General features: G+C 47.4%; 1 protein-coding gene across 1 annotated transcript in view; it reads right to left on the bottom strand.

Moving 5' to 3' along the window:
• Positions 1-399: 399 nt before the first annotated feature.
• LSAMP (limbic system associated membrane protein) overlaps positions 400-19,875 on the bottom strand; it is a 156,206-nt gene continuing 136,730 nt past the window's right edge. Inside the window, exons 6-7 of the mRNA XM_026037211.1 lie at positions 15,950-15,985; positions 400-508 (exon numbers count right to left, since the gene is read on the bottom strand). Of these exons, the coding sequence (XP_025892996.1) occupies positions 411-508; positions 15,950-15,985 (134 nt within the window). The 3' untranslated portion in view covers positions 400-410. The remainder of the gene's footprint in view (positions 509-15,949; positions 15,986-19,875) is intronic.

Raw genomic sequence — 19,875 nt, 5'->3', positions numbered from 1 at the left:
ATCTCCTGTTCGATGGGCTTTGTGGGCTCTGCTGGTCCGTGTACATCGCAGCATCCTCTGGCAACACAACCCTTGCTGCCCCTTTCTCTGCCTCGCTTCGTGTTGCCTCCTCGATGGTCGGTGCCGCGGGAGCCGGCTTGTTGCAATTCAGAATAAATGGTGCTGAGTCGTCCTCTTGGTTGGATTTTTTTTCTCTCTCCTCCGTCTTCACTCCCAAACGCACAAATGTCGTGAAAGAAACAGTCCTCTCTCTCTCTCTCTCTCTCTCCTTCTTTCTCTCTCCCTTTTCTTCGCTCTGTCTCCTGTAAAACGCGTTTTGTGTGTTGTTGGTTGTCGTGTTGTTTTTGTGGTTTTTTTTTGTTTTTTTTTATTATTATTATTATTATTATTATTTTAAACTCTGATCTGTATTAACATTTGCTGAGAAGGCAGAGCAGGGACGCTGCCAGCAGCCACAGTGGGACGGCCAAGCTCATGGAGCCGCTGTCTACTCTCCCCGTGCCGGGTCCTGCAGGGTAAGAGAAGGAAGAGAAAAGAGCACGAGGTTACGTGGCAGGCAGGGAGAGAGCAGCTTACATGGGAACACAGACCAACACTCAGAAGGCAAGGCTGGCTCTGGGGCTGCGCAGTGGGAAGGACATCCAAGCCACTTGCATGAAGCTCGGTCTGGTGCAAGTGGAAGCTCCCAGAGCTTCTCCTCWCCAGCTCACACCAGCCTCCCCTCCTGCGCATGGCTCCGGCTTTGGGCAGCTTTCCCAAAGTGTGTCCAATTCAGAGAACCTGGAGGCCACCGTGCCCAGCCGCTAGGCCAACACGGCTGCTCCGTGGCTGCCCCAGCCCATCCCCGTGCCGCTCGGCCTCCTCAGGTAGCCCCTCCGTGCAGGGCTCCTTATAATTCTGTGCACTGGCACGCGCCGGCTCACAGCCAGACACCAGCTCCTCGGGGGACGATCCATCACGGGGGGCCGATCAATAAAACATGGGACGCCTCCCCTCCGCAAGGATCTGGTTCCTCCCCGGGACGGAGGGTGCTTTGGCCGAGGCGTTTCCCGTGGCACGGCACCCCCGGGCTGTTCCGGGGGCTGTGCTCCCTCGCTGGGGTGGGAAGCATGCCGGGATGCTCGGCTGGGAGGCGGGGAGAGAGCGCTCTGCCGCAGCAACAAATAACGCAGGCTCGCTCCAGGAATATTAAGTGCCAGCGCTCCTGACATCCTCTCATTCATCCGCTCATTTATGGGCTTTTCTTCTCAGGAAGGCTTTTAAGGCAGGGATGCTGCTTTAAATTCACCATGCAATACCAAGCCTTGGCCGCCTTTTCCTTTCCTCCTTTTCTTTTCTTTCTTTTCTAAACAGGGCAGGCATGCATACGTGGCTGTCATTTCATAAATGCATGCTCACCACGTATACATTTATATAAACAMACATTCCTATATGTACGCACACACATATGTACATGCCGTGTTTTACACAGAAGGGGTGTGGGAAGRCACTGAAATGTGGGCACGGGCGTAACGCCATCCATCGTGACCCGCTCTGCTGTGCAGGAAGACGCGCCAATTAGGCAGACAGAGCTATTTCTAACGGAGGGGAGGGAAGAAACAGCTCTTTTCCGGACAGCCCAGTGGGACGGAGGTGCAATCGCTCTATCTCCCAGCCTTGGGCAGACAAAGAGCCCGTGGCTGCTGGGCGGAGCACGGGCCCCGCAGCCCTGCTCAGCATCGCGGTCACTATTAAATCCTAGCTGGGCACCGGAAGGAAGGAAATCCAAGGAAGATGTCCATGGAGTCTCCAAAATTCTGCAGCACTTTCAACAGCGTGATTTTCTCCTAATGTAGCCCTCTGCTTGCTGCATCTGCTGTTTGTACCCTGACTCTTATTATTTATTACAGCAGTATTTGCTGAATTACACAGATTATATTCAATTTTGGCTCCTTTATTTCAATTAGTCTTTACATATAAAAGAATGGATTTTACTTTTGTTTTGGGCAACAGGCACTTTCTCCCTCCTCTTCTCTGAATTCAGGAACACTCAAGTTCAGTAAAGGCACCTACCAGGACCTATTTATCAGAGACAGCATCTGTCACAGTTAATTAATTGGGGAGGGGAGGCTCTTGGAGACCATTTGTATCCCAAGTCAGCAGTTGGGAGGTCCCCAAGAGGTCTCCCTGGACCCGCAAATCATGTGTGCTGCCCACACAGTTTTCATGCATCACAGTATCACTATTTGGCTAAAACACTATTTGCCTAAGACACACTCAGATGCAGCTGGGAGAGCTACAGGGATGGACCTGCATTCTTGTCAGTGAAGGTGCACGGGGCCACCAGCCCTCCCATTGACACATGTGGGACGCACACATGATCCTAGCTAAGAGATGTGCATTTGGAGGCACATAATACCCACCCAGCACTGCCTGTATGCTTGGTCTTGCTTGGGGACCACTGCCTTTTAATGCACACGTGGGCACAACTCGGGGCTAGATATGAGGGACGGGGTGGTGTACCATGGCGGGGTGCTGAGGTAGACAYAGCCCTGGAAGCTGGAGGGGATCTCCACACTCTCTAGGAGAGCTAGAGGAATTTACGCTGAGGTGGATTTTAAAGATGCAGGGAGACATCAGACACCAACTGAAACACATCTAGAAAGTGTTGAACATTCATGCTGTGGGGGACGTATTACTCAGAGCATGAATTTTACTCTCTTTGAACATTTTAACCTATTTTTTTGAGTTTTGAGTGACATTTTCAGCAAGAAGCAGAATCTAATTTCAAATCACTCTAGCTATTGTATTCAGTCCCTGTGCATAGAGCCTCACTCTGGCCATGGGGAGCGTGTGTGTGTGTGTGTGTGTGTGTGTGTGTGTGTGTGTGTCTGTCTGCACAAGCGGGCGCTGAGGCACCTCTCTGGGTGAATGGCCATGGCCACAGTGTGCACATTCTGAAACAAGCGACCCACAGCACCACCAAACACACACATCCATGCGCAGACAGTGCAACTACACATGTCTGCAACTACACACCTAGCATGCACACATGCGTGCACATGCATGCACGCATACATGTGCATGCACATGAATGCACGATTCCCGCTACTCATACTCATTGATCTAGCCACAGAGAGATGCAAGGGTGTATTCCCTCCTTGAAACATGCACACACACAAATGCTGTGTATATGCAGCGGCATATACAAGTGCACAAATATGAAGAGCGTCCATGCACATGGCCACGCTTACATGTACATGTGGGCACATACATATAGCCCCACGCACATGAGCACGCTCACACACACACACACAGTCCATGCTCATGGGAATACTCCCATGCACTTACCCATGTGCACACACGCATGCACACAGCCCCACACACAGGGGCACGCTCACGCACATACATACGTAGAACCCCACGGACATGGTCACGTGCACACACACAGATCCCCATGCACAGGGGCTTGCTCACACGCACATGCCCAAGCGCACACACACATGAAACACACACAATGTCCACACACAGAGCCCCACGCACACGCATCCTGCGGTCTCTGTCGCCCCCTGGCGGCCGCCCGAGCGCGCTCCGTGGGCTGCAGCCCCACGGGAGCCTCCCGCGTGTCCACGTGCACGGGACTGCCGGGGAGGGGGGGGGAGACCTGGCTGGAGTCTAGTGCTGCTGTAAGGGGTACCCCGCTCCTGCAAATGCAGTTCTGTCGGGCCCCCGCCGCCTGAACGCACGCGGTGCGTTTGATGGAGAACCTCTAGGAGGTCCACGCGTGGCTGCACGGCCCCGGGTGTGCACCCCTGACGCAGCAGAGGTTCAAGCTCAGGCTGCTCTATGTGGCGTCTGGGTCAGCAACCCCTCAGCGCAGTTTGCACTCCCCCGTGCCCCAAAACAAGGAGTTATCTCTTTTAAAAAACACATGGGTGAGGGGGGTGACCAACTGCTGTCACTTTCTCTGCAGTCTCCCAGCACAGCAACCTTGAGCCTGAGCCATGGGAGCTTTCTCTGCGAGCTGATCTCCTAGGCTAATCATTCCCCCGTGCTTTGGCAGCGCTGGTGAGGTCAGCACCATGTGATAATTTTGAGGCGGGGTACAGGGGGCTGTTCTTTACTTGTCGTGAGGCAAAGAAATTGGGTTCCTCATGATGAGTTCATATGAACGCCTGGCAGCTTTTCACAAATAAACCCTGAAGGAACTCCACGCCCCAAAAAGCTGAAAAGGTCGGATCCCATTAATTGAGCCAGGAAGGTCTACAATGACAACARGCAGAGGTAAAGTGATTGTGTCCCTCTCTATGAACCCAAACAGTGAGGCACCTGGTGCAGCTACAGTTGGAGTGCCGCCAAGCTGACCAGCTGTGCTACAGCGGCCCCCTAGGGCACCATGCAGCACGTTTCTGGGTGGTTTGCAGTGGTGTCAGGGCATGAGGTGGCCTTGGCCAAGATTTAGAGCAGTAGATTAGTGCTGAAAGGAACCGTGAGGTTCCCCTAACCCAACTCCTCTTCCTAAGGCAACCTGAAAGGCAACCACAGCATCAACACAGCAGCACTGAAAACACATGCAAGGGCTCAGGTGGAGCTGCTCCGGAGGGCTTCTCCCTGTATTTGTGGGAGAACAGYCCCAGTCTCTGAGGCAACAAACGTCCATGATCTCACCTAGTGTCTCACCCTCCTGCACACAAAACCTTCCACATGTCTGAAGACCAGCTGCAAGCACTCGTGTCAAGCCTGCTGCTTAGGATGAGTTTTATCAGCCTGGCATATAAGCRGGGCTGCTGGCACCAGTTATTGCTAAGGTTCTCTGACCTTTCCCATTATAAGGCCCTGTTTGCTTATCACTTTACAAACACTGATAGTGCAGGTGAAATATTCACCTGATGCGTGCTTGCGCCTCAGGCTAGTTTTAAGCTGAGAAAAATCAGCCAAAATAGTTCTGCTGTTTCTGAGAAACAGGTTTGAGGATGAAGAAGGTTTATTATTATTACTATTATTATTTATATTATTAATATTAATAATCTATTAATATTAATATTTAATAATACATTATGCATTTAATATTATTTTATCTGTTATACAATATATATTAAAAATATATATTATTTATTATATTTAATAATAAATGAAATATACAATGAATGATGTAATATAATAATAATGTAAAGAAATGAAGCTGATGATGCTTCCTGAGAACACATTTCTGGCCCAGAGCTTTRCAGTGAAACAGGGGTCTTGTCTTTTCAGGACTGCTCTGTCTCCTGTGAATGGTGTAGGAAAGGCCAGGGGAAGAAGATGGATGCTGGSACATGGGTGAGGTGGCGGTGGTGAAGCAGGTTGCTCCTCACTTTCAGAGAAAAAAATGAACCAACAAAACAAAACAATCCCTACCCATAAAGAACCCCAAATCCACACAACAACAAGATAATGAAGCTGAGAGATGGTCTGTTCCTCAAAACCCAGCCTGTCTGAGGACCAACAGACCACAGGAAAGCACTTCTACTGGAGCAGACCACAAGTCTTGCCTACTGCACAGTGCCATCTCCAGCAGGTCCCCAGTGAGAACAGTGTGCCAGCACAGGGCCAGCATGCCCTGACAATGGCCTGAAATACTCCCTGAGCCTCTGCTGGTGCAGAGTTGTCCTGAACCAGTTGCACATGCACCTCATCATAGCGTTCAATAGATTTGGTATCGTCTCCCTTAACTTGCCCAGTCACTTCCTGAACACACTCACGTACCCACAAACTCCCTCAGCTTCTACAGGGCGCAGTGACAGWCAGCTGTGAGCAGCGATGTTACAGCCACACGTGAAATTTGGGTGTTATGCTCTGCAGGGCCTGTAGGCCCCGGATGTTCAAGTCTCTGCAGGAATCAGAGCTTTCTGTCAAGGAAGCCCATAAGAAAGAGGGTCTACMCATTGCTAACAGACTGGAGGCCAACGAGCAGTCAGGTCCTGCACTGCCCAACTGCAGGTCTTTGCACCAAAGCTGGAACAGGGCTCTTGCTGAAGCCTCACTGGCTTGCACACAGGAGGTTAAAGTGAGCSTAATTTTTTATTGTCAGAGGACTTGATACACTGTCCCTATGGCTTAAGCAACTAACAGCCCAGTGGTGCCCTCCTGCAGCACAGGCTCTAGAGACCAGTCTAACTGCAGGAATCACCGGCAGGGAGGCCTACTTGTACATCTGCGCTTCAGGGGCTGATAACATGGTGCCTTTTGTCCTAATATCAGCCATGGATCTATAGCGCCACGAGGCACTGGCCCACACGGATTTGGTTAAGGGCTGGGAAGCCCCTATATCCATCTCAGGACYGGCACTGTCCCCATGGAGGATACATCTCCTTCAAGGCTGGGGCTGTATGAGGAGGGGTACAAGTGGGAGCATCACAGGCATGTGGAAAAGGCCACTGTGCTGGTGTATGTAAGAAAAGGGTAATATGGATTCAGGTTACATGACAAGCATGACACTTGCAGCACCCCACGGCTAGCCACAGTATAGGGAGCCATAGCAGAGGAAGTCTGCAACTGAAGTGGTGATTTGGGCATGCTCCRTTCAGGATTTTGWAGCAGGCAAGAACAGATGATCCCAGGCTGGGGTGGAGAAGCGTACGAGCTAATGTRAGCATGCAGGTGGGATAGGTAAGGWTGGAAAGCAAGGCCAGATCATGGCTAGGGACGCAGGAGAGAGGATGGGGAAGAGACAGGTGCAAGGGAGATATCGGTACAGGTGCAAAGGAAAGAATAAACTACTGGGAATAAAAAAAAAAAAAAAGAGGGAGGCCGCGGGGGCAGCGAAGGCCTGTCCGGCTGGGCAAACGTGTGCAGAGGCTCTAAGGTGTGAGGCAGCGTCACGCAGCCCTTGCCCACGAGGTGGCAGCCGAAGGCAAAGCAAAAAACCAACGAGAGCAAAAAACCAACGAGAGCAGCATGTCCGGGCAGCCCCAGCACCAACGGGCTCCCGAGGCGGCCACAAGGAAAGGGCACTGGCTGTCATCAACGCCCAGCCTTACAGAACTTGTAGGGCACAGCGAAATAGGGATGGCTCCTGCTGTCCCCTCGCTGCTCCCAGTGCCCTTTTGCAGCACGAGCTGCCTGGGCACCCAGTGCCACATCACCCTTGCTCAACAGACTTGTAAGGCCTGGCCTAGCAGCTAATCCGTTTGGCTGCTCAGAGCCAGGCACGCGAATGCTGTAAACAACATGATCGCTGACACTAGAAATTAAACCTATGGCTTCCAGGATTTGCAYGACAGACCTTTAAAACGGGTGGTTTGAGCTGTGAGCAATGAGTAGATATATACCTGGCTTATATCTAAAGGGAAAAACCACTATGTAGAAATATCCCATGTGATTCACTGTCACATTYGCTAATATGGATTTTCCCACTAAACTTTGGGCTCCTGCATCTGAGGAAAGTGAAATGGAGATAGGAAAAGAGAAAGCAGATACCTGATTATTCTTTTATTCACACTAAGAGACCAGGGCATGCTATGTCTGCAGCACTGATGGAGGAGAACCCAAAGCAGCACTTTAAAGGGCATCAGAAAGCCACAGTCTCCTTATGTGCTTTGGTGAACCTGCCCTTGGGATCCCTCCAGAGAGTGCAAGGCATGAGAGGAGAACCAAGCATGAGAGGAGAACCAGCCCCCATCAGTAGTTGTTTGAGGCTGAGGCCAAGAGGAGGATGGGACAGGCTAGGAGGACTTGTCTGTGGTGTGAAATTGGGCACTGGTAGCCCAAGTGGAGCTGGGATACTGTTTTTCAGAGTGTTTTCCATCTTGAGCAGTTCCTGGCTGTGTCTTGTTGAGAGGCCAGCTCTGCTTTAAGCGAAGGCCAGAGTCATGCTTCTCGAGCAAAGGAAATGACCCAAAATGAATGGGGTGAGAAGACTTAAAAAATATCACCAAATAAGAAGGAGCAAAGAACAGGGGATCTGCAATATAAAAGGTCTCTCTCATCTCACTCTCCTAGGCCCTGGATGGGTCTGAGGTTTAGCACTTGCCAGAGCCTCTGCAGGAAGTCATTTTTCTAGTCTGTTGACTCTCTTGCTAGGGCTTCAGAAGATGAAATCTTTATTATCATGAAGGCTTAAAAGGAAGGAATACTGTTAATTCCATTTTCAAGGTCATACTTTGAAAGTTATTAATTTCTTTCTTCCAAGGCTTTGCACTCTACTCTGAGGCTTTAGGGATTAGCAGCTTCTACTTAACTTGGGTTCGTCTAGCTTTTTTTTTTTTTTTTTTTTTTTCTTCTTCTTCTTTTGCTTCTTTCCTTCCCACTCCCTTCTGGAGAGGAGGACATGACTTGCACTCCTTCCTCTTAAATGTTCAACCTATTTTGTTCATTACTTGTAACTGCACCCTGTTTTTACTACCAGCTATCTGTAGAGTCTTTACTGGTAGGGGTTCTGCTCCTGTCATTAAAATTTGACCCTTACTGCACTGTCAGTAACTTGGCTTTTCTAGAAGCAGAAGTTCCAATCTATGAACTAGGGAGGATGCCTTCTAGCAGCTCTCMAATAAGATTAAGGAAATGTTTCTGGTGTCAATCTTAGTACACTAATATCTTCCAGAATTTGCTCATATATATTTTTAGCGCTAAGCAGTTCTTCTCCATGTTTTGRAACTCATTCCTGGTGTATTATGCACTCATCTATCATTCTTCATGTTTTAGTGAAGATTCACTCTGTAATGGAGCTCACCCATCCTGTCCTGAGGCCTAAAGACTATCCCCAGGATCCCCATTTTTCAGTGTCTTTCTAAACATTCAAGAGATGGCTGCTTACACCAGTTAGCATACAGCTGGTTTATGGTACTGCTATTCTAGAAACTATTGATCAATGAGGCTGGTGGTGACTAGAAGACCAGATATGTTTCAAGTATTTCACTACCAGATCTCCTTTGTACCTATTAACATATTCCAGTCTTTTCTCACAGTTGAGAAAAAAAAATCCTCTCACCCTTTTCATTCTTGCAGGAGACTTAAAAAAAAAAAAAAACCCTACTGATACAAAATCAGTACTTCCAACTCCCTTGCTTCAAACCATCCATTGAAGACTCTCATTCTACAAGCAAAAGACAGGAAAAATATGCAACACAGGCCCACAGGGGAAAGCTAAGCTTTTCCTTTCTGCCTCCACTTTCTGAGGATATGGAAATTCCTCCCCTYTTCAGACATCAAGCACACACGTGGGCACTGCTCCCTCTCCTCAGCAGACCAAAGGTGACAGCAGCATGCAGTTTGCCTTCTCATTAGGGAACAAACAGCTACGGACAACATGTCCCCTTCTCAACCTGAGCGCAAACAGTCCTAGGAAGCCAGCTTGTTAAATCAGAAGCCTCTTGAGCCTCTTGAAAAATTAATATTTTCATCAGCTTTATGTATGTTTGTTTACCCACTTTGTCCCTGCAGTGGCTTTCCACATGCTTTTCTGGATACTTTATGGGATRGGTGGATGTGAGCAGAAATATATAAGGAGGCTCTCCGGGAAGGGGATCAGTGCAGGTGAGGGAGCAGGATGAGAAACACACGAGTGTGGAGGGTGACCAGCATGCACAAGGTCATGAAGCCCCTGAAGACCAAGGCCACCTGCGCAGGCTGGAGGTGCATGTGTGCCCATGTGCCCACCTATCTGTAACACCTCCTGTGACAACACGTCGTCCCTGCGACCTGATCCCTCACGCCATCCTTCCCCTTGCTCCTGCCCAAGGATTGCTTCTCCCAAACCCCAGTGGGATAGGTAGGTGACGGTGAGGAAGGGCCAACTGCAGTTCCMCTACATTCCCCTGGCTCCTAGGCCTGTTTGTTCTGCTGAGAGGTCTCCTTACTCATGGCAGGGTAGGCCTGCCAGGAGAGGTTGGCTTTTTCTGCAAACCTGATTTCTACGGAATATTTTTTGCCTTTTTTTTTTCCCCCCAGTTTTCTCCTGTTCACCCCCTCCTTCCCAAGTCCCACAACCCCCTTCTCCCGGTTGTTTTTGTTTTTAGAGAGTGCGCTCAGACAGCTGTATTAATCACGCAAGCCCAGCCATGTGTAATGTGCTTTATCAACAGCAGAGCAGGCACTGAACGGCAACTGGTTTGCGAGCGGGCCCAGTGCAACGCCTGAGCCGTGAAGATAAACCTGCTGCTTCCCAAACCGACTTACCATCGTGGTTAGTGAATGGAGAGACTGTTCACTTGGGACAATAACCAGAGGGGAAGGCCAATTTGTTAGGCAAATTCTTGAGTGGTTTTCAGTGGAAATGGAAAGGAGGGAAGAGGAGGAGGAGGAGGATCAGGGTGGGAATGTCTCCCTGGCCCTTTTTTTTCTAGGGAGAGAATTTTTGTGCAGGTTTAAGGATTAAATCAGGGAAACAGTGGCTGCTCTGCACCTTCCTCCTGGCTGCCCTCCTCACTTGAATCCCGTTAGCTGGCCCAGCAGCTGAGCAAGGGAACTCAGCTGGGCCAGAGGGAGAGAGCGAGGATTGAGGTACGATGTCTGTGCAGTGGGTACAGGCTTCTCCCAAAGGGAGAAGGTTCAGCTGGTGGCTCCAGCAGCTCATCTAACATACAGATGGTATCAGGCTACGAGCATCCTCCAGGCTGGATATGTGGCTCAGGAGAGTCATTGTCTGCATGAGTGCTGCTCTGCAGGGGAACTTGTGCGTGCTACAGCTCCGGTGCTATCCATGTCCCTACATGACGACTGCTTTTCCATGGCAGTTGCTCTCCCATGAGTTTGTTGCTCATCTTTTCAGGGCACTTGTGCACAGTGTCCCCTGCCTGGCTTCACCCAACCTCCACTCTGTCACTGGATGCCTGACCCCACACCTCTATTTTGCTGTGTGGTCCTGTATGTTGCAACCATGCAAAGCCACCCCTGTGCCTAAAAAGACCTTGGAATGTCTTGGCTGTCCCAGTGCAATGGCCTAGCTCTAAGGAATATCTTTCTGGGACTTCCAGTCGCAGCTCTTACCCACTGCTTGTGCTCTTCCTCACTTGCTGGATTCTCCACAGCATTGCTGCTGGAGAGGGTTATGCAAATATATGCAATCTGTGGCTCATTTTGGAATAAATCATTCTCAATTAAAAGTAATGAAACAAAAATACAGAAACAGATGAAGCAATAAAGCCATCTTTCTCTCTCTCTCTCTCTCTCTCCCCCCTCACTTTCCCTATCTTTCCCTTTTTCTTGTAAGAAAGCTCATTTCTTTTTTTTTTCTAGGAAGAAGTAGCCTGGTTTTTATTTTTTTGGAAAACCATATCAGCAAACAGAAACTGTCGCTATCCAAAAAATACCAAGCAATGTTAGTAGCCCTAGAAATAGAAATAATTATGGGCATTTCTCTTTTCTGTAAAGTGGTGTTTCCAGCTGAAAACCAACAAATCCACACTAACCCTTTTGCATGACACTATCATTACCTCTGGCTTTGATTTTATTCATTTTTAATCCCATGGTCAAAATAAGATAAAATGCTGTGTCTTGCTCAATATTGATGAAGAAGCGGGAAGCAAATAATGCACTGCCTGTCCTCTTCATTCTCTGTTGTCCTTCCTGTTGCCTTGGCCTGAAATCTCAGCAAGCTCAGCCTGGCAGTGATGGGACACTCACCCTGAGCAAGAAGAGAAGCTCAGCCTGGCTGAGTGTCCCCCTGCAGAGTCATGCCCTTGTGCACTCACCAGGTGAGAAGGAGCTTTTGGGGGGAATCTGCCTGGACACCATCAGCAGGCAGCAAGGCGAGACTTGAGCTCTGCTTTCTGTTCCAAGTGGTGGGCATCACAGCTGAGCTCTGCCACAAATGCTGATGCCCCCAAATTAGCCAGCATTCAGGGAAGACAGGGGCACGCTCTCTCTGGTAGTTAAATACACATTAATGACACAGTGAGGAGTACTCAGTGAAGTACTCTTGAATGTCTGAGAATTAAGGGAAATACCTGACATACAAATGGCTCCAGAAATGCATTCCTATAATCGGTCCCTACAGCCATTTCTTTTGTCTGCTGGTTATTTCTGTGTCACAGTAGGACAAATTTGGACTTTTTGACCTCTTTACGCTACAGCTTCCTCAGGTCCTCTACCAAATAATGAATCATTTTAAAGGTTGTGAAGGCTTGGGTTTTCACTGACCCTTTCCTGGACTCCCTCTGGGTAAACAAATTTTGGTCTCAGTGGGAAGAGAGGGGATTTCAGAGATGGATGGGCTCCTTAACTGGCCACACTGCACTGAGATGATTGGTTCCTGTGGGCTCTTCTAATGCTACTTGCTAGTCAGCAAGCCCCCTCATATGTTAACCCTTTATGGTCTGATGTAGGTCTCCATGTTCCTCTCCTAAGTTTCAAAATATTCAAAGTTTACCTTTTGCCAAAACAGATCCAGCTCACAGGAGAGCTGTCTGCAGAGCAGAACTGCTAAGGGCTTTCGCGAGAGTTGGTGAAAGGGGAGCAGCAATGGCTGGAGGTGACCACTGTAGCAGATGACTTCTCAGTTCTTATAGCTATGACCTCAATGGGAGTGAAGCAGGGAAGAAGGCTGAGAGAGTGTTACAAAACAAAMCAAAMCAAAACAAAACAAAAAACAAATCAAAACAAAACTGTGTTTTCCACTCTGGTCATCAGATCCAAATGAACATCTCTTTCCTCCCTTCCCCCAGCTCCCACCCTCCTGATGAAGGCATTAGTGACAGTAAAGGCTGCAGCTAAATGCAGACTAAACTACAGTCTACAGTCCAGGGTCATTCTCCGATCAGTTTGCCTTTTGGCAGAAAGACAGGACTGCTTATTTTCCCTTTCCCTCCCCCTCCGCCAGTTTTATAGACACTACTGCTATAAATATTTTGTCATCTTGTTGATGACTGTACCTGCACTTCGTCTGACCAGGTCCCAAAGACTGGCTTGCTGCATGATGCCCTTGGAAGTCAGCCCAGCTGGTTTTGGATGCTGCCACTCACTGGGACACAAAGCAAATCCCAGCAAAATGCCTGGTGTGTTCAAGCTAGCCATATTTCAGTTTGAGAAGGCCACTGATAAATCTGTGGTAAACCTTGGTCCCCAAACTCCTGGCAGTAGAATGATGGGTTTTGAAACCTGTCAGTCCGATTAAGACATTGCACTGTGTGTGTGTGACACCTAGTACTAACCACAGGGACATCTCTGTTCAAAGTCCTGAGGGTGAGGACTGACAAAGGACTGAGAAGGTGCTAGTGCCACAACCGCAAAAGATGCCTTTGAGGCTCAGCAGAAACCCCACTGGCCCTGACCTTGTCATGTTTTCTGGGGAATGTGCAAATTCTCACATTCCAGTGGAGGCTCCTTTGAAAAGCCTCTTCATGATGCAGAAAGGTCCCCATCATGCCATCCTGACCTTTTGCCATCCCATTATAATGTGATGTTACAGTGCAGGCCAGAAGATGGGAAGATGTGACATCCTCCCAGGAGACATTACAGGGCATTTTGAGTGGCCTGCCACAAAATCAAGAGAGCTGGAAAATTTACCAGGGATGACTGTACACAGCCGAGGGCTGAATCAGCTGGGCTCCACCAGCCTTCTAGGAAACAGCCTCATCAAGTTCAAGTCCCATGTATTTAGTGTAACAGGCTTCTTCTGAGCCTCTTGTCTGAAAGCAGGCTGTTTCCACAGCAGCTAGCTAATGATAGCAATGCTTATTATAAATATAGTGCTCTTCATGCCCAAGCATCTTCTTTTTAAAATTAATGTTCAAAATCCCACTGGGTAGGCAAGTGTTATGGAGGCTTCAGAGAAATGAAATTGAGGGAGGTAGAGGAAGCAGGACATGATTCTGGTCACCGAGGAGAGTTTTGTTTAAGAGCTGAGGACTGGGACCCAGAACATAAACTCATTGGGGAAAAGAAAAAAAAAAGTCTAATAAGAAAACTTTAGGCCTAAGGTTCCTCTGAAGAGGAGCAAAGGAAAAGCAAACTTTGAGATAAGTGCCAATATTTGCTCTGAATGCCCACATTAAGGAAGCTGCTTGAGGTTTTCAGAAAACAAATGAGGCCTGGCGTATTTAAATTCTACTTTCCCCCTTTTTAAAATCCTCTTAGCATGTCCTGGTTCACTGAAGATATCCCAGTATTTAGCATCACAAACTTCCGAAGCCTCCTTGCAGGAGTTATGTCACACCAGGATGTTCCAGGAGACACTCTCAGGAGAACAGGGAGCAGTAAAATGTTAAAAAAAAAAACCAAAAAAAAAAAACTTCAAAGGCAGAGGATAGAGTGTTTTAAAGGATTGACTAAAGCTCTGCAGCATGGCCTTGGCAGCCTGATTAGAAGGGGCATTTGGTATGGAAATCTGGGCCTTGCTCACTTGTAGTCTTTGCTTTATCATTTACCTTAATGTGCCACTAATTCAAAACCTGCTGTAAACAGAGCTGGCTATGAAAAAAAATGAGCATTGCTTGTCTGTGGAATTTAAGGATATATAATAAAAATAATCATAAAAAGAAAGAGCCCTGGGTTTTCCATCAGAAATTTTTTTCCATTGGAAATTTTGCTTAAAAAGAACACCCTGAGTAAGAAAACTCAAAACCTTACATCCCAAACAGCCTCAGCAGCCTTAATTTCATATCCAAGCACGAGTTTCATTTGCAGCACATACGATAATGGTGTTTAATTGGATTTATTTTTCTACTCCAGGTTCCCAATGGTCTACTTTACTACTTTGCTCAGCTCCTTGAATGTTATTTACAAATCACTCTCTGGGATTTAATTTTAATGGTAGCTTGATTTCTTCTCTCCCCCCCCCCCCCCCCCTTTTTTTTTAGGTACTTTTCTTTAATTGTATTTGCAGATTTGCCTTTTAAACAGGCAATTCCTGAGCGTGAACAAGTTGCCAAGAGCAGAGCTTCATTTGAAAACAGCAGAGTAGTTAAATGGAGCTGATGTAACACCCAGCATTTATTGTTCTTTTCATGGCAGTACCTGCAGGTGCTGTACTTGGGCAAGTGCCCTTTCGCAGAACAGCCTGGGTTCATAATGACACTCCATGTCAAAGCTCTGTGCAGACATTGACTATTTAGAACTCCGAACATCCTCGTGACTTGAGAACTGATATCTTCATCGCATGGTGGTAAAACAAAGATGTGAAGGAGCGGTAGGAGACCATTTTTTTAAGTGACTAAGGGGTCTGGTTGCCTTACCCCTTTAAGTTTAGCTTCAAACACCTGGAAAGAGATTCCATTCTGGAGCTGTGGAGTCTCTGGACTCTTTCAGAGTCTCAAGGTTATATCCAAACTCCAAATCTCATGCAAGTGCCGCCCATGCTGCCTGGACCTGAGACATACTTGGGCAGCATGTGGCAGGGATGTGAAAACACCCAATACTCTCCTTCACAGCTTCTCTCTTTGGAATTAACCAATCTCTGTAACATCTCACCATCTTATGCACTTTTACCTTGTGCTTCTTTTCAGGCTGTGTCCCTCAAATGCAGTACTGTGTGACAGATGTATCTGGGTGTGTTTGACAGAGGAATGACAGAACAAGGTGTTTCACTGTGAATAGTTTGCACAACTGGAATGAAAACTTCTTGGAAGCAATTTAATTTTTAGCTGCTCAGTTGTTCCCTCCACCACCTCTGCAAGATTTTAGGTCTGCTTATTCTTTTCATCCAAATCAAGATATGTAAGTAAAGATAACTTGGGAGTGGAATATATATTAGGAGTGTGTCTGGTGACAAATTGAACCTTGCTGAAGACTGTCCAGACCTGGATGAGAACGCAATATCACAGGCTCAAAGCTTGGCTAAAGGTTGTTTCTGTTAAGCTGATTGGTTTTGTGGAAAGGGAGGGAGAAGGACAAAGGAAGGTGAGAAGGGAGAAAATGACATGCAGAAGAGAAAGAACAGCCCTTATTTTCCCATGTTACTATAAACTGTTTTGCCCATCCCTAACTCTTAGCGTTTATCAGGATGATGGAGAATGACCCGGCTAGAGAGCTACGTTAACATAAAGCATATACTGACCTGGAAAAGGATTGGGGAGTGTGGGTAAAACTCGTTCTAAGGGGGGAAAAAAAACAATAAGCATCATGCAGGAGAAAGGAATGAGCCACTTTTCATACCAAGCAAGCAGCAGTTACAAACCTGATCAAGTTGTCCATCCTCAAAGCAGATGAACTAGAGTAGGTTTCCTATACAGAGCATTTTGCTAGCAATACACCTAATACGCATCAATATCCTCTGGGACTGGGATTCAGACAGAAGTAAATTGAAGAACTAAACAAATAATACCCACACACCAAGAGGCAACAGCACTTGCAGTGAAGCTAATTGGAGTTGATAGGCCACATCATCCCTCTGGCTTTCAAAGAGCACAGGAAACTCACGCCATCATCCTAGAGCCCCTCTCAGGTACACCTTCTGCTGGAAGCTGCCCTTTGGCAGAGGGGCGAACTGTGGAAGTCCTCCACCTGCAGCTACTGCTTCCACTGAACCTTCTCCACAATGGACTCTTGTGAGTGACGGGTCCCTTGGTGTGAACATGGGAACACCCACCAAGCTGAAGCCTCACGGGTGGTGTGTTTCTTTTAAGCCTTTGTCTTCCTACAAGAACACAGTTTTGCAGGCCTGCTTGATTATATGTTTTTAACAATGCATCCTTGCTGTTCATCACAGCAGAAAATTGCTACTGCTGACTTCATACTTGGCTTTTTCCATGCCAGGATCTCAAAGTATTGCCCAGACACTGAGTGAAATCAGGAAGCAGAACCCCCAGTCTGAGGTAAAAGGTAGCGTTAATCCCATTTTACAGATAGTGCAGTTGATTAACAGAGCAAAGAAGCAATTTGCCCAGGGTTAAATGTTGAATTGCACAACCAAGAGTGGAACCAGGAGTACAAGCCCCTCCTAGAGTTGTCTCTAATCAGTGAGTTTGCCTTCATTACCTTTGGAGCTTGTTGGATACCCTGTCTTGACTGAGACAAATTGCTACTCAGGGTCTGGCCTTCGTGTAGTCAATAGAGCTGCATGGACATGCTACTAAGCAAAAGCTGATAGGCCTGGAGCAACAAGTTGCCTCCTGGCTTACCTGTGAAAGCACCACTAAGATCACCACTGACAGACACAGTGCTCGGCAGGCCACATTGGTAGTCATTATTGTTCTCAGGTCAACCTAGTCCTAACCATCTGGAGACCACTGCTCTCTATATAGCACCCTTGCTGCAAGGAGCTGCTTTCTGACTAGCCAGGGCCCATGAGGACACTGCAGGTCAATCCCATCCCTGCGGCCACAGCAGATCTCCTGCCCTCGCGGTGCTAATAGAGCTGTTTGAATCCACAGCGGGCACAGGGGAAGACTGTCTCTTGCTAGAAAATACACAGCTAGCCTGGATCTCTATGTTTATGTAGCAACAGGGGACTATTGTTCTGTGAAAGCAGGCTGTTGTGCTGACATGACTTCCTTGTTATTCAGTTTGGTTAAATAACTCAACTCCCCTTTACCTTCTTCMTGCACAGCGGGCTGCAGGCTGCACAGCATAAGCAGTTAAAGCAAAGCACTACGGCCTCATTATCATGCTGCTTTCTATTCAAGGACTCTACCTCGGTTCCCCCACCCTGCTGTGTGCTGCCTTTACTGCTCCGCCCAGGCTCACTGGCCACTGCTCAGCCTTGCACTGCCTGGAGGACACCCCAAGCACCTTCTCTCCTCTGCTGTGTCCCCCCCATTATGGACAGCCCCTGAGAGCACCCCGAGTTTGCACCAAGAGCCTTGCATTTCTGTCAYGGTCAAGCTCCAAACCCTGGCAGCAGCCACCATAAGCAAACAGCCATGTGCAACAAAGCATGGGCAGGGAGGTAAGAGAAGGGGTGCACTAAATGTGTGCACAGAGCTGGCACTGGTGCTGGGGCACTACTAAATAATAGCATTTGAGGCAAGTGCCAACTCATTCCTAAGAATGTGTTTGTTGCTGGGATTGTAGCTGCTGGACTAGAACGATAACTGTATCTGAAGCCTCTTGAGGAGACAGTGGTGGGCGCCCGCCTGTTGCTGCTTCTAATCAGCACTGGCTGCTGCTTCACCTGCAGATTTCCTTACTCACTGGAGGGTGCGGAGATGCAAGCTGCAGCAGATGACTCCTGTTTTATCCTCAGGGATGGGCTAGCTCTGTAGAAGACAGAATCCCAGTAATTTTGAATGGCTTTCATTTCTCTGCCTTGCTGGACTGCAGCAGATGCTGTCCATATTTCTGTGTGCCTGTGTACGTGCTTAGAGCATTGCCCAGGTGYATGCATATAAAACACATGTGCATATAAACCTATGTAGGAAGATGCTTGTATGACAGATAACTATCTGGTGTGTATGTGCACATAGTTATACTTGGATGTAGCATGGACTGAAGTAAAAGATTTGGCTTTGCTCCTAATGTTTGCCATAACATTCTGTTAATTTAGTGTAAGGAAAAGAAAACAAGTTCCTTCCCTCATAATACACTCAAAAAAAAAAATAGAAAAAAAAAAAGAAAAAAATCTTTCCTTTTAAAGATACTATGCTTCACCTCTGTTGTTCTGCAATGGTAGCCTTTGCTTGAACTTGCTCCTGGGCAATTTTCACAGAGATCCTCTTTCCCAAGAATGTAACTAACTACTACCCTTTTCCTAGGTCTCACAGCATTTTCTGCTTGTGAGGGTTACAAACCATGTTCCTAGGCTATGCAGAGCTGAACCAATAGCTCACTTTGCTGAAAAACACGGCCCTGCCTTCCATTTCTTGATATGCAGATGTGCCACCTCTTGCATGGGCTCTAGTGCTTGGTCAGCCCTTCCCTCAACTAATTCAGCTCACTGAAGAAAAAGAAAAGTTTAGAGATTACTTTGGAGGCAGGGGAGCCTGGTTATGCTTTTCCTAGTTGAACTGTCTCAGTTGAACTGAGACTATGACCCAGAATGAAGTGGGTCATTCCTGAGTACGAGAGTAAGGGAAGCAAGGGCAGCATGTGGCAAARGGCAGGGTGAGCGGGGATGAAGGGATGGCAGTCAGCTATTAGATGAGTTGTATCTAAGAAACTCTGTCTCTCTCAGAGTTTTCCAGTGGTAACAGAGATTTCCTGGAAGTTGACCGCTTTTCTCTATTGCTGAACAATTCTTTCGTATCGTTTTGCTAGCTCCCCTTTTGCCCTTCACCTCAGGCACAGATGCCTCATCACTAACTCTCTGGTYGTTTCTTCACTACTCGCTGCTATTTTTTCACTGCAATGAGGCATCAAGGAACCAACACTGTGCCTGCCTCCCCAGTGCGATGTTGCCCTACAGTAAGCTTGTTTTCTATTTAGAAAAGAAATAAAATTCCTCCCTGCTGATTCAGTCCACCTGATTCTAGGGAAGAAAAATCGCTCTAAGTATTTGAGTATTTGCTGTACCTTGCAAAAGCTTGGTGCTGATTTTCCCTCCTGCCAGGGCGTGTGGCTGCCAGTGTGCACTGTCTGCTATTTCATCTGTTGTGTGATCCGTAAAGCAGATTCTTTTTTCATTTTCCAGGCCCATTTTCCAGATGGGCTGGTGGGTTTTTTTKGGGGGGCTGCTTCCTTTATAAGGTTTATTCCCTTCACTCATGTCTCTTTTTTTTTTTTTAATTTCAGAAATTGCAACTCTTGTCTGCCTGTTATTTTTTCTTTCTCTCTTCCACACTAACTAAAAGGAGAACAGAGATTTCTTGAAACAATATTCATAATGGTTTTCTCTCTCTACACTTTGAATTGTGAAGAAATTGGGATTAACTAAGCAACAAAAAATAAAAGCTTGAAACAATTTGACAAAAATCAGCAAATATTTTTTCTCTCAGCTCCTGAGCTTTTGTTCTTTTTTCTCTTGTGATGTTGCTCCTTCACAAGTTTTCTAGCATCTTCCAGCATAAACAGACTTCAATGTCTAAGGTAAAAATGCTGAACAAAACC

This window comes from Nothoprocta perdicaria, unplaced genomic scaffold (assembly GCF_003342845.1).
Source record: "Nothoprocta perdicaria isolate Ctin4 unplaced genomic scaffold, notPer1 scaffold_193, whole genome shotgun sequence".
Lineage (NCBI taxonomy): Eukaryota > Metazoa > Chordata > Aves > Tinamiformes > Tinamidae > Nothoprocta > Nothoprocta perdicaria.
Note: the sequence above shows the minus strand (reverse complement) of the source record. Positions and strands in the feature narration are given on the sequence as shown.